This window comes from Sinocyclocheilus grahami, unplaced genomic scaffold, assembly GCF_001515645.1.
Source record: "Sinocyclocheilus grahami isolate Dianchi unplaced genomic scaffold, SAMN03320097.WGS_v1.1 scaffold28.1, whole genome shotgun sequence".
NCBI classification, from domain to species: domain Eukaryota; kingdom Metazoa; phylum Chordata; class Actinopteri; order Cypriniformes; family Cyprinidae; genus Sinocyclocheilus; species Sinocyclocheilus grahami.
Genome location: NW_015505207.1, coordinates 670,527 through 685,923, shown reverse-complemented (window position 1 = coordinate 685,923; position 15,397 = coordinate 670,527). Strand labels below are relative to the sequence as shown.

Below are 15,397 nucleotides of genomic sequence, written 5' to 3'. Positions count from 1 at the left end.
GCGCTCGTTCGCTGGTGTGGACGCTAATCTTTATAGTTATCGTTCTTGGTATATTTATATTGTATAAATATAGTCGCGACGGGCTACTTTAAGTTTTGGACATGTTAAAACGACAAAGAAACGAATGAATGAGAAAAAGAGCTGAAAACGGCTCGATATTAAAATGAGTTAAGCTCAACAAGCCGCTAAAAGAGCAGCCATCTTTTCCGTCCTGGCACGTAGGCCTATTCACGTAAACACATCAATATCATTGTATAATGCTCAGATTTTTCTGGTACCATTTACAAAGTAAAGCAACAGCACTTTTGCAAAAGATAGCCCTATATGGGGGAGTCTAAACCTGAACAAACAAACAGTTGATGATAATGTCTTTCAAGTGGGGCCAATTGATTGTGTTAATTTCACTTCAATCCAGCTAAAACTCGTCTGAGAGTTTTGGCTCAACACTGTGCCAAAGAGGCCAGAGTCCGGCCTCTGGACAAACAATCAAACATTTAATCTGTGAGGTCATAGGTTCACCACCAGCTGCAGACCAGTGGACAGATCATTTGTTTTTCATTGTTGTAGTAGTCAAAGCCCAGAAAGATTCTCCACTAGCTGCACAAGGTATCACAGGATGGAAGCTGGGAATTAATGCCTCTTATGCTGACATGGTTTATAACAGCACACCAGGAATGGAAGGAAAAACCATTCATCTCGCTTAATCGGATATTGAAGCATTTTTCTCAGAACAAAGCATTGTGTAACAGATTGTGGCTGGATATTAAGTGGATTCCAGGCTTCTTAGGACAACTAACTGAAGAAAAGGTACAAAATGCATTGAAAGCACGCAGAAAGAGAAAGAATGATTTTGAACCCAGTGAAGAAACTAACCAGCAGAAACATCTCACTCAGCTGATTTCATCATGTTGATCAGTAAAGCCATGGCTTGGAAATGGATCAAGACTTTTGTTTATTTGTCAATGTGCATCACCTCTGCTGTGGGTAGGTTCAGTTTAGTTCAATATCACATAGAATAAATCTTTAATTGTTCCAATCGTATTGGGTAAATGCACCACACCTGAATTCAATCTGCAGTTTTTAGTTAGTAGTGCAGATGTTTATCTGGAGAAAGAGAAACACTGAAAACTTAAGTTATAGTGTGTCTGTAGTGATTCACTGACCAGCATTTGTTAATATAAGTATGTACAGAATTTGTAGTGATTTTAATGTTTACAAATCCATTGATTCATTGAAAGCCCAGGAAATTAAATTAAACTAAACCAGACCATTTGACCTCTTTAAAATATACACAGAAGCACACAGAGAAATACAAAATGGAGGTACAAAATCAAAACTATATCAAAAATAGCATGTTGAATTGCTCGGATCAAAATAAAAAATGCATTACTTTAGCAGTACTTGTATTTTTGGTGGCGGCAATTTACATGTTTTTAAATGTATTTGCCTTCCAAAGTTCATTCCCAAACTATGCAGCTTTTGAAAATACCTTATTTAATTTTATACCTTTACTTAATATAATCTTTATTATTTAATATATAATATTTTACTTTACAAATTCAATTATACAAAGTCAAACTTACACATCTGAGGACAACAGTGTCTGGTGAATCCGGTGAAGCCACCAATTACAGGTTAAAATCCCAACTTGTTTGGCATACTCATGAATTCCATGCATACAACTTTACAGGTAACGAGGAAACATCCCCAAAGTGTGCCGACTTCAACAACACCACTTGGCTGGAATACAGGCAGGGCACCAAGCTCCAGGTTCAGTACCTTCTTCTTACACGAAAGAATGCAGACTGCGCCAGCCTCTTCACACAGGACTGCCTCAACCATACTCCGAAACACACGGCTTACTTCAACTCATCCCTCCCCACTAAAGTCATTGTTCATGGATACAGGTGAAGCATTTAATCAGCAGCATTTTATAATAGGAAAGCATGTGAATGACCTTTTACACAGATGACTCTTTGATATACTGTGTTTCAGGGCTCTGGGCAGTAAGCCTTCCTGGGTGAGTGGCTTAGCCCAGGCTCTACTGCGGGAAGAGGACGTGAACGTTCTGGTGGTGGACTGGGTCTATGGAGCCTCCTTTGCTTATAACCTGGTGGTAGAGAACTACAAGGAGGTGGCAGTGCAGATATCAGTGCTTATCAATCAGCTTACGGTAAAAGTCTCAGTGTTTTGGTCATGTCCAAGTAGTATAGAATCCATTGTTGTAACAGAACAATACTAAAGGCTAAATACTGTGAGCCGTGTCCATTTAGTATAAGTAATAAATATAATAACATTTATCAGTACACAGAGAATCACAGTAAATGCATAGGAAGTACATTTTTGTTGTTGTTGTGTTTGTGTCTGTTGTAGAAATATGGAAGCACGCTGGAATCTTTTCATTTCATTGGTGTGAGTCTTGGAGCACATGTGTCTGGATTTGTAGGGACCCTATTTGAAGGCAAGCTGGGTCGAATTACAGGTAATATTTTAATAAAATTCCTAAAATATATTAATATACAGTGAGATCCAAAAGTAAGAGACCATATTGAAAATATAGGTTTGAAAATCTTCAAAAGCTGTTATTGAAGCAAATGCGGACATAACATATACAATTTAGCAAATATATTAAAATAATTAAAATAATACAAAAATTATCTGTAAACAATAAAAATAAATTAAAGCAACACTATATAACTTTTGGCGCTCTAGGTTAATAAACAGAACTGTACGCATCCCGCGGAAGAACATTCTAACCGGAGCTACTTCTCCAAGTTTATGTCTATGGCGATTCACGCAGGAATGTGTTACTCCGCAGCGGTGACGACCCGAACAGGCTACAATAGTCTGAATATAAGCACTTATTATAAGTGTACCGTAGTGATTCGGGATAAGACAAACAGGCGGCTTGGAAGATGAATTCATTATGTACTCGCTCATTATATACATTTTGCAAATTTTGAACACAGAAAAGTTACATAGTGCTGCTTTAATATATAATTAAATTTTGTCCCAATGAGACCTTTGAAGATGCTACACTTGTAAGTGGAACAAAGACCAACACTGCACCACACTGAATGAGGCTTTCTGTCAAAAGCAGAGGCTGCAAGAGCACTTCAAACAAACAATGAGAAATTGTTATGCCACACAGCCTTGGCGAGAAAACAAGACCTTGTTTGACCATTTAAAGTGTTTCAAATTTATGTGGAACCCTAAAAGTGGCTAAATGTGAATCATTTAGTATAATGCAGAACATATATCTGAGTTTTGTGCCCTCAGGTCTGGACCCAGCAGGCCCAATGTTCAAGAGTGCTGATCCATTTGACCGTCTGGATTCATCTGATGCTTTGTTTGTTGAGGCCATACACACTGACTCTGACTGTAAGAGTGAATCAGTCCTTTTAACTTTTTTTTTTTCAAGAACACTCTAATATTGATCTGGGCATGTTTTTTGACAGCTTTATTATCTTGATTTACTATCTAACTGCAAGATTTTGTATAAGTATACCATTGGTGCTATTTTCAGTACAGAAGTACAGATTATTTGTACACAACTGAACTGAATATCTGTGCATTTGCCAGACTTTGGTATATCTATTCCTGTTGGGCATGTGGACTTCTTCTTAAATGGCGGAATGGACCAAGCTGGTTGTGCACGCTCAAGGTTTGCTTCAAGTAAGGGGACAACAAAAGCTGTGACATTAAGCTAAATTAAATGTACCATAGCTTGATGATGAGAATCTGTCCGTTTTTATCTACTTTCCAGTGTATGGTTATGTCATTTGTGACCACATGAGGGCACTGCACGTCTACATGAGCGCCCTGAACAGCTCCTGTTCCCTTATTGGTTTCCCCTGCCCCAGTTATGAGGGCTTCCTGGCAGGAAAATGCGTCACCTGCGAGGGCCCCTTCAATGGCACATGCCCGCAAATAGGTAATGATGAGTAAGCAGAATGTTTTAAAGGAACATCTTTTTAGAAAGTGTTTAAAGAAACATCTTTGTCTGTTTATGAACACACATAATGTAAAAAAAAAAAAAAGGAAAGGTTTTCATATTTACCAAAGTATTTAAAAGTAAAAAGTGAACTTTTTTTCAGAATAATAATTCTGAGGGGTTTTGCATGCTAATCTAATCTTGAATGGTTATGACCTTGATGTTCTAGTTCATTTAGGTGTTCAATCAGGCTTTTCTTTTGTATACATGAATGTCTTACTCCAACTGGACAATGTATCACTTGAGGCTGATTATGTAACAACAGGATAATGTTGTTTCATGTAATGTATGACGCAAGCCTTGTCCAGGTGTGCTCCTTCACTGTCTGTTTTTATATGTGTATGTATTTCAGGCTTGTTAAAAAATAGTGGGATAACAGCTAATCCCCTGCCAAATCAAGAGAAGGCCTATCTCCTGACCACTGCTACGGCTCCTTATTGTGGTGTGTATGATTTTGTGCATATTGTCATTTATCAAAAGTCCACTCTCACAGATAATGTAGGTATTAACCAGTGTTGGGGGTAACACATTACAAGTAATGCGAGTTATGTAATCGGACTACTTTTTTGAAGTAACTAGTAAAGTAATGCGTTACTTTTTAATTTAGAAGGAAATATCAGAGTTGCTTTTTCAAGTAAGTAACTAAAGTTACTTTGTTTCCCATGTATTGACTGACAGCTCTTGTGTTGCCATATTGAGAGAAATCGGGAGTAAGTGCAAAGGCATTGTGTGCGCTGTGTAAACATGATGTTACTGTAGTAGACTAAATGTGAACATGCATTTACTCATCTCACCTGCACAAAAACAGATTCAGTGTTCCTCAACATAAATAAAAACAGTCAAATGCAAACTCAGAATATTACACAAACCTGCAATAATTAAATGTTAACTATAGAAAAACACCATTTATGTATTTAATCTCATTTTATTAACCAGTGTCTTTGCTACTGACCTTCGATGATCCAATTCAACCATACTAAGCAAAAATAACACATTTGTGTTTCATTTTTGTTATTGCTGAATAGTGTGGACTTTTTTTTCTCCTGCATCATATTCTTCATGCAATTTGTTTAGGCCGCGTCCTCTACTGTACAGACGTGAATTTACATTTCCTTCACTTCTGGTGTGAAAGGGCTTTTACTTTTGTAAAAGAAGAAATTTTTTTATATTTTTTTAAAAGCAAGCAAGCCCTGCGCATATTTAAAAAGTAACTCAAAAGTAACAACGCATTCCATAAAAATTGACTTTTTTACTTTAATTAGTTTTTTTAATGAACGTAATTACTTTCTTTTTTTAGGGAGTAATGCAATATTGTAATGCATTGCTTTTAAAAGTAACTTTTCCCAACACTGGTATTAACAGCTTGGTATTAACAGCTTTTTAGTAAGGATGCATCAGAGTGATCAAAAGTGACAGTAAAGTTTTGTAATTTTACATTACAAAAATTCCATTTAAAATAAATGCTGTTGTTTTGAACATTTTATGCATTAAATAATTCTAAAAGACAGTGTAACCGGTTTCTACAAAAAATATTAAAGGGATAGTTCACCTAAATATGAAAAGTCTGTCATTAATTACTCACCCTCATGTCATTCCAAACCTGGACTATATTAATGATGTCCTTACTACCTTTCTGGGCCTTGAACGTGGTAGTTGCCTTGCTGTCTATGCAGGGTCAGAAAGCTCTCGGATTTCATCAAAAATATTTTAATTTGTGATCCGAAGATGAACAAAGGTCTTGGAACGACACAAGGGTGAGTAATTAATGACCAAAAAAAATCATTTTTGGGTTAACTAACACTATAAGCAGCACAACTCTTTTAAACATTGATAATAATAAGAAATGTTTCTTGAGCAACAAATCAAGATATTAGAATGAATTCTGAAGACTGGAGTAACGGCTGCTGAAAACGGTTATTTAAGATTGTAATAATATTTCAAAATGTTACTGTATATTTGGTAAAATAATAATGCAGGTTAGCATAAGAGACTTCTTTAAAAACATTTTTAAAAATTTTGTGTATTACTCTAAGAGTTTATAAATGTGTTGTTAAATGAAAAATACAGCCAAATAATCCCACTCATGCCCTCCTACTCTTTTTCAGCGCATCACATCCTAGTGGAATTGAAGGTTTCCCCTTTAGACAAGACTGCTGATGTTCAGCTCACCCTGATCTCTGTGGGACACCCAGAGACAGAGCTGAAACTCAAACTGTATGTATTATATTTCCAACAAGCCATAGCCTGTGTTCTTTTATTGCATGTTTACTCCTTTAACTGTTTAAATCAGGCATGTGAATATCTTTGTACATATGTATTTCAGAAATACAGATGAATTGGTGCATAAAAAGGTGGCTGCACACCCAGAGCAACTGTGTAAAATTGACTCCGTGCAGATGAAAAACACAGGAGCACGATTCTACAGACAAGGAGATATTCATTTTGAGTATATCTGCATCTCTGAAGTCCCTCGAACCAGGTAAATGCAGCCACAATGTTTGCCTTTAAACTCTTTTTCTCTTTCTGGGTACTCATTACACTATATGTCCCATGTAACACTGCATTTAATAATACTGTATTTCTGTTCAATTTGCAGAGGGCTGGATCCATTATGTGTGAAGAACATTAATATTGGACGGGGAGTGCCATGGTCACACGACTTTGTACAGTTGTGCTAAATTAAAAGAACAACACAAAATCTACTTAAGAGAGCTTGTACGTAAGTCGTAAATTAGTGAGACTCAAGCGAAGGTCACACACTAAAACTTGGGATGGGAGGCATTAAAGCTTGGCGACAAAGACATAAATCGGATACAAGGGGACTGAAATGCTTAAACTCTGTTAGATATATTTATTCAGTTTTAGCACTTATATAATGTACAATATTATTTTTGTGTTCTGTTCCAGAGAGTGTTAGTGAAATATCAGCCAAGAGGAATCAAGTCAGTCATTCAACACTCAGTAGTTCTTTTGTGTGTTGAAAGTATTGGTTCATTATCAATGATTAAAATGTTTGGAGTGGTGCAATACTCAAGGTACTTTTCATTATTTTGGCACTCTTGATTAGCATCTCTAACTGCATAGGGCATTCTTGATATTAAATATTCAAATCTGTTCATTTACAATTAGTGATAAGTCACATTTTGAACCCAGCACTTAACAATTGGCCCCATGAAAATACATTTTCATCAAATGGTCAGTGTACAGTCTCAGAAAATGATGCTGAAGCATGTACTAACTTCCTATTATGATAAAGCACACACTTTTGTAATAAATCTCATTATCTATCTAATATAACTCTGAAGTGCTGTTAAAATTCATTTGTGTTTGAAAATCTAATTTGTTGCCTGTCTCATGTATTCCAAACAGATTTAAGTACTAAGCACATGCCAATACAAATAAAAATAAAACATTTTTATGTGTAATGTGGAATCATATATAACAGTATCTGTTTTGGGAGGTTTGATCTTTTGTCATGTCACTGTCCAAAACAAAAGGACATTTAAAGAATATGTTTACTGTGCGGTGTTAATGTTGTCTTCCTTTGTATGAGGGGAAACAGATTCGATGGTGATTTTGGTGGAGGAATCGTTCAGATGTTATGGTTTTTACACTGCTGAAACCATTCCTACAGCTTTGGGGTGTCAGTAAGGGCCAGTGGGGCACCACCTCTTTGGAATCGAAGTCTTCCTGGATTATCATCCTGTTAGATTTATGGAAAAAGGTGACACATTAAAATGTAAACCAGCCTTCTCCTAAGCATAGAAACATCTATCAAAAAATATCCTAGGATGGAAACACTGAATATAACTCCACTACCATGTACTAAATAAAACTTTATCTCTCACCCAAGGAAGCCTTTTCCTCTTTCCAGAATGCACATGTGTGTTAAATGAGGACATACTTTGTGTTGTGTTTGTTAAAGTTGAAGATACTCTAATTATTACAGAACACACTACACAAATTAATGTAGAAATAATGACTATTAATTGCATTAAATCATGAATGGTATCAATATAGCCCATTAATAATAATCATAATAATAATAATATGCCTACAATGTAAATTAAAGATATTTATTATTATTTTAATTAAAATCTAATTTTAATTACATTTTAAATCAATAGCATTATCAATATAATTATTATTACTAGTACTATAGGCCTACAATATAATGTAAAAACAAAACTCTAAAAAATGTAATGTAAAAAATTAAATATAAATGCATATGGTATTATGTAATATTATTATTACAAGCCTAAAATTAAATCAATCAAATTATATTGATAACACTATTCATATATACAAGTATATAATCAATATAATCATAATGAATTTAATAAAATGACAATAAAGATTTTTACAAGCCTAACATTAAATTATGCAAAAAATTAAATATATAAGTGAACAGTTTTATCAATATAAATCCAAATAAATTTAATAATAATAAATTATAATTAAAGCAGTATTCTTCTAGCATATTGATTTTCAATATAATTATGATACGTATTTAATATTATTATATTAACTGACATCCCTTCCTTGCATATGAATTTATCAAATGGCAGTAAAGTCATAAATATAATCCAGGTCAAAAACAAATATACACTATAACAACTGATCATGCATATTCATCACTCTGCATTCTCTTAATCAGTCATTGTTTGTGCAGTTCAGTGTCCAGTTAGTGCAGTTGTGCCTTTTCATGCAAACCAGCCCCATCTTTACCCACCCACCCATCAATCCTTCCTTGTGTACTTACATTGTGATTTAAGAAGTGTCCCAGTGTGTTAGCGTCAACACCCCAACCTTTACTTCAAATAATCTCTCTCACTCCCATAGTCCATTAGAGAGCCTGTCATATCAGCAAAGTCCTCCAGAACCAAGCTTGTTGAATCCTCACCGGAGGGCATCTCGGTGTCTGAGGGCCAGAGCTGGTGTGGCGGTTTGGGCACAGGGGTCTTTCCCTGGTCCGGATGGACGTTTCTTGCTTCTAAGGCCTGGTTAGACTGGGCTGGATCAATCGGCATGACTGTAGCATCTCCTTGGCTCCCCCTGGGCGGTGAACTAGCACTGCCACCCTCACTGCCCTGTGGCGAGGGGGCGAGAACGTGGTAGAGACTGAGCAGACGGATATCAAGGCGCACACCACTCTTGGCAAACAGCTTGTCATTGAGCGAGTACAGTTTGTCAGCAATGTCACTCCCAAGCATGACTGAGAAAAGTCGGGCAATGTAACGATCCTTAGACAGCAGAAGGTAAAGCCGACGTCTGCGCCAAGAGATGTAACGGCAGTCCGTCTCTGCGGTCAGTGTCACCTGAGGTCAAAAGGGTCATGGGAAGTTTAAGGGGATGCAATATTTCATGGTTGTATGAACACTGAATAATTTTGCTCAATGGCACAGGCTAAAAGAAGTTTCCTAGATGTACCGGATCACATTGGTACTAATTATAAAAACAGTATGTTATCGTACCTGGAAGTTGCCCTCCTCTGTAGAATCAAGAACCATTCTGGAGAATCAAGAAACTGGTGCGGGAAGATATAATGGAGGAACTGACCTTCTAAGGACACTCTAATCCTGTAAAAGCAAAAGATCTGGTTTTAAACACAAATGCTAAGTCCTTGTACCTTTTGTATTCTTGTTCGTTTAATATGGATTTGAAAAACATTTGTAACATTTTCAAGAAGCATGAAATGAAAATTCACTCTAAATGCACAGTATTTAGAGTGAAATACATTACAATACAGAAAAAAGATCGGTCGCTACTTCAGTTTTATCGCAAAATGTAATGACTAAAAATGTAATACGGTGTAACCATCAAGTAAAAAGGAAGAAAAAAAAAACATTTTAACCTTAAATACATATGAGTGTACACATCTTAAAATAAAATTAAAAAAAAAGAAGTTTAACATATTTTAAATCATTCAAACATAAATTAATCATTCAAAAAAATATATATATAATAATGTTTTTGGGAAGTTTCACCACATGACATTTCACAACCTAACCTATCCTTAAAAAGGTCAAATAATCTTACATTTTAAGAGACTTGTTGACCTTGACACAGTCATGAGGTCTGCAGGGGTCCATTTCCTAAGTAATATTTTTTTTCTTTGCAACAAGATTTGGCACACAAAAGTGTTTAATTAAGCAGCGGAGAAGTTTTATTAAAATATTTTATATATAAAAATAAAATGCCTTATTTATTATGGCTTACAACTACCATTGTAATTTTAATGGACTGTATGTATTAATCACATTTGTACTTTTTTTTTTTTAATTAATCAAAAAACATTGACCCACAAAATATTTTTTTCCTGTTAATTATAGAATGTTGCCTTAGTATTGTGAGCTACTGCAAACATTAAATATGTTACGGGGCTGACAAGACTTGAGACGTGCGGATCCATGTGCAAGCTATTTATTAGCAGAAGACAGAGACGTGGTCTTAGAACAGGCATGGGTCAGAGAATGGCAGACAGGTATAAAGGCGGGCAAGACACAAGAAGAAACCTAAGGCTAGAGGAGGTCAACAATCGGCAAACAGAATCAAAGGGGCGAGACTAGAGGGATAAGTCCAGGTACAAGGCAAGGTCCAGGCAGGGGCAAACAGTATCAAAATGAGAGGAGGAGCAAATAGGGCATAGGGCAAATGAGAGGAGGAATCCGAGAGACACAGGCGAAGATCAAGAAACGAGAACACAGACAAGGCAAGACTGCTTTGGAAACAGGAAACAGGCTGCAAACAGGCTGCATAGTGTAGCTATCGCTAGGGGAGTGATAAACACTAAACAATACTCGGCAGAGGGAAGGGATCAGAGTGAGTGTTAAATAGGGAGTGAGTCATATGAAACAGCTGTGTGCAGTCAGTGCTGTGTGCAATCAGTGCAATAAATGATGGGATATGTAGTCCGGGGTGATATGCAACAGGGTGTAGTGCGAGAGTCAATTAAAATGGAAAGGGTGACCTCTGATGGCTAGCAGACGGAAGTTCATGGACCGGATTCGTGACAGAGCCCCCCCAAGGAGCGGCTTCCAGACGCTCAAAACACTTTACGATTCCGGAGGGCGGTGGAGTGGAGGCGGAACAGGGAGAGGGATGGAGGGCCAGGTCCACCTGGAAGTGGAGAGACCGGGAACTGAGGCAGAACCAGCGGAGTAGAGAGCCAGGGCGAAGCCGGCCCTACAGGTGGAGCAGTGAACCACCAGAGCCAGACAGCAGACCACCACGGCGGAGCAGAGGACCACCAGAGCCAGACAGTAGACCACCATGGCGGGGCAGAAGACCACCAGAGCCAGACAGACCACCACGGCAGAGCGGAGGACCACCACGGCGGAGCAGAGGACCACCAGAGCCAGACAGTAGACCACCATGGCGGGGCAGAAGACCACCAGAGCCAGACAGACCACCACGGCAGAGCGGAGGACCACCACGGCGGAGCAGAGGACCACCAGAGCCAGACAGTAGACCACCATGGCGGGGCAGAAGACCACCAGAGCCAGACAGACCACCACGGCAGAGCGGAGGACCACCACGGCGGAGCAGAGGACCACCAGAGCCAGACAGACCACCACGGCGGAGCAGAAGGAACAGGGAACCCCCCCGGTGAACCACACCGATCAGGACACCATGGCAAAGACTGTAATAATGAAAAAGCAGAGACAGACAACACAGACAGAACATTGGGGTTGACAGATAAGGCTAGGTGTTCAGAGGCAGCCTCCTTGGCTGGGTCGGGACAGGACAAAAGTTCACAAACGACCTCTTTGGCAGACACAAAGCATTCACAAACGGCCTCCATAGCCGTGACAGGACAGGATGAGGATTCCCTGACGGCCTCCATAGCCATGACAGGATGAGCAGGGAGTTCGCAAACGGCCTCTATAGCTGTGACAGGACGAGCAGAGAGTTCGCAAACGGCCTCTATAGCGGTGACAGGACGAACAGGGAGTTCGCAAACGGCCTCTATAGCTGTGACAGGATGAGCAGGGAGTTCGCAAACGGCCTCTATAGCTGTGACAGGATGAGCAGGGAGATCGCAAACGACCTCTATAACTGTGACAGGACAAGTAGAGAGTTCATAGACGGCCTCCTTGGCCAAAACAGAACAGGCTGAGAGTTCATAGGCGGCCTCCTTGGCCGGAACAGGACGGGCAGAGAGTTCATAGATGGCCTCCTTGGCCGGAAGAGAACAGGCAGAGAATCCTTAGCCGGAACAGGACAGGCAGAAAGTGCGTTGCTGGGCGCCACCACCACGCAAGGAACTGAGGCAAGTGTCGCCATCTCGGGAGGTTCTGCAGCCTGTGCCGCCACCTCTGAAGAGACTACAGTGGACACCATGGCCTCTGGGAGCACAGCAGTGGACACCGCTACCTCGGGAGGTTCTGCAGCGTAAGCCGCCACCTCTGGAGATGTTGTAGCCGGTGCCGCTGCCTCTAGCAAATCGGCGGAGGAGTACGCGGCCCAGATACACAACAAAGCAACCCCCCATATGGGAAGTGCTGCAGACAGGGGAATGAGTTCATGAATAGAAGGGTTAGAGTGAGTGGGTTTGGGGATACCAGCGGTGCGTGCAGACACCAGCGGTGCATCCCTCACACTGGATACCAGACTGGGATACCGAAGGGCTGACCTTGAGAATCTGGGTGTGACAGACAGGACTTGACTTGACTCATGACGATCAGTTGTGACTTGACTTGACTCGACTCATGACGATCAGTTGTGACTTGACTTGACGCATGACGATCAGCTGTGACTTGACCAGACTCATGAATATCAACTGTGACTAGACTAGACTCATGACTATCAGCTGTGACTTGACTAGATGCTGCTGTGTCCGCCATCTTGTGAGCGTGCTCCGCTGTCGCCGCCATTTTGTGAGCGTGCTCCGCTGTCGCCGCCATTTTGTGAGCGTGCTCCGCTGTCGCCGCCATTTTGTGAGCGTGCTCTGGTACAGCCACCATTTCAGTCACAGACATTGTGTTGCGTTCTTCCTCCGTGACACCCACAGTAAACAAAGATCCAACAGTCAACAAAGCATAATCCATAAACTGAGCGAGTGAGGAACGTGGACCCTCGCGTCTAAGCTTAGACCTAAGAGCTTGGTTAAAGCCATCGCAGAAAAACTCTATCAATACACAGTCTGGTAAATCAGAATAGTGAGCGATGGCTAAACTCTCGAGTATAGTTCTCCAATGATTGTGTGCCCGGTTTAAGGGCTAATAAAATTCTTGCTGTGTCCATACCTGGCCAATGTCCACTTGAACAGCTGCTGGATCCTTGTGTGGCTGAGTATTCTGTTACGGGGCTGACAAGACTTGAGACGTGCAGATCCATGTGCAAGCTATTTATTAGCAGAAGACAGAGACGTGGTCATCAGTGCTGTGTGCAATCAGTGCAATGAATGATGGGATATGTAGTCCAGGGTGATATGCAACAGGGTGTAGTGCGAGAGTCAATGAAAATGGAAAGGGTGACCTCTGAAGGCTAGCAGACGGAAGTTCATGGACCGGATTCGTGACAAAATACACCTTCAGGAAAATAAGCAAATATTTAGTGTGAGTTTTACAGTAATAATAGTTTTAAAACTACTAGTTCAAGATCAATCACTAATCCGGAGAACTGTATGAGAGTCTAAACATTCTGTTTCTCACCTGCCAGAAATAAGAAAAGACAGCTGATCAATGGGTGTCTTCCCCTCGACAGCGTACGTCTCCTCAGCCGCTAGAGAGAGCGCTTTGTTCTCGCTGGCAGCCGTAATCTCCTTAAACACCTGCACAGGTACATCCAGAGGCAGATAGACCGCTGTGTAAAGCGCAGAAAGCTCCTCGTTAGCTAAACCGTCCTGCATCAGCCGAAAAATCAGATGACACACCTGGGCCAAACACTGCAGCATCACCAGCAAGTTCCAGAGGAAAACATCAAAATGTATAAGGTAATTATAAGCAGGAATAGTGAAATAAGCTAAATAAGTAATCTGTTCTTGTGTTTGTGTCAGGGACAAACTATAGGGACCAAACTATAGGAGAAAATGCAAATTATGAATTGATTTTGCTGGGTTCACACCAGGTGTAGGGGAGCGCGGGGCACAAAGTAACGCAGGGTAAATTGTAACACACGTGGTTTAAATATTTCCACACATGCTAGCATAAACTAATTTACAGCATTTACTAGTTACCAAATCAACATTACATTATATAGAGAAAAAAAGTGCTCCAAAATTCAAAAGCTTTTTGAAAATATCGCTGAACATATATTTCTGGCTTAAGTAAAATTTTCATTAAGTTTTTATGACTCATTTAAAATGAGACAAATCTGCTATTATTTTAATCTCCACTCTGTTATTTATCAGTTTAGATTGTGTTTTAATGCTTCGCTAACTATCAGAAGACTATTTAAATTCCAGTTGCGCAGATGGGGTATGTTGTAACACTGCATTACAATGTGCCTTGCCGTGCTATTCTATGACATTAGCGATGTAATTCAGACTATTTACTTTAAAACATTTTAATGATATTGACGAGAAACAGGTGAATAAATACTGACAGTCAATGTTTAATGTTAAGAAATTATTATTTCAAGACATGTAAAGCATTTTTGCTCGTTTATGTGGGCCGTCCCAAGCATGGTTACAATGTGTTCATTGTCAAACTCAAAAATAAAGATTATTTTTAATTCTTAAAAAACGCCATTATTATATTTGAAATAAATAATTATTTTATTTTATTGACAAAATATTTTAGTTTGTCTTGTATATTTTTTTCATACGATCAGATAACATTTTAAGCTGTCATATGGTCATGTTACAATGTACCCCACCTATGGGGCATGATGTCACATTTCACTTCCCATTTTTGAGGGTAAATACAGAAAAACGTATACACTGTAATTATGAAACAAAGCGACATATTTGTACTAGACAAGTGTGAAATTACTGTGGATAAAAAAATTATACTCTGAACCCCATGTGGATTTACACAATTTGAGAAAGTCAAAAAGTGTTACTTCGTGCCCCGCTCTCCCCTCGATACAGAATAAAAGCGCTTCTGCGGGTAGACCTCAGATTAGAGTGTGCTGGGAGCAGCAGCTCTATTTTAGGCCTGCATAGTTAAGTGCAGCTGTCACCAGCCCAACGCTGGTACAGGGCATTCGAAAGCCAACCGAGTAGGAAGCTTGAAGGGACAGTCTGTTTGTTCAAAACTGCTTGGCCTGCAGTGTGTCAACAGACACTACTTCATAAATAATTTAATATGTGATAAAAATAAGTAAATCAAGCATGTGATACATGTTGATTAGACTGAATAATTTAAAGTAGGTTGTAAAAAGAGATAGCCAGCCTTGTTATAAGAATTAGGGTTGGAACGGTTCGCGGAAAAAAATCGAACCGTACGGTTCTCCACA

General features: G+C 39.4%; 1 protein-coding gene and 1 pseudogene across 2 annotated transcripts; one reads left to right on the top strand and one right to left on the bottom strand.

Moving 5' to 3' along the window:
• LOC107569279 (phospholipase A1 member A-like) lies at positions 1-7,266 on the top strand. 2 transcript variants are annotated; one of them, XM_016255331.1, is made up of 12 exons: positions 1-984; positions 1,691-1,907; positions 1,996-2,173; positions 2,374-2,482; positions 3,280-3,381; positions 3,583-3,675; positions 3,749-3,934; positions 4,347-4,436; positions 6,100-6,208; positions 6,318-6,473; positions 6,591-6,713; positions 6,902-7,266. In XM_016255331.1, the coding sequence occupies exons 1-11, from the start codon at positions 906-908 to the stop codon at positions 6,670-6,672; spliced, it is 1,401 nt and encodes a 466-aa protein (XP_016110817.1). In that variant the 5' UTR covers positions 1-905; the 3' UTR covers positions 6,673-6,713; positions 6,902-7,266. The 2 variants fall into 2 exon arrangements, with proteins under 2 accessions (XP_016110817.1, XP_016110825.1); XM_016255339.1 differs by having other exon boundaries at positions 3,767-3,934; positions 6,902-7,264.
• A 401-nt stretch (positions 7,267-7,667) lies between these two features.
• LOC107569916 (popeye domain-containing protein 2-like) lies at positions 7,668-15,145 on the bottom strand (annotated as a pseudogene).
• Positions 15,146-15,397: the final 252 nt, after the last annotated feature.

Bases quoted from the DNA above. Each gene is read 5' to 3' on its own strand.
- LOC107569279 (XM_016255331.1), top strand. From the start codon at position 906: ATGTTGATCAGTAAAGCCATGGCTTGGAAATGGATCAAGACTTTTGTT. The intron at 2,174-2,373 runs GTAAAAGTCTCA...TGTCTGTTGTAG, and splicing joins TGCTTATCAATCAGCTTACG to AAATATGGAAGCACGCTGGA. The intron at 3,935-4,346 runs GTAATGATGAGT...TATGTATTTCAG, and splicing joins TGGCACATGCCCGCAAATAG to GCTTGTTAAAAAATAGTGGG.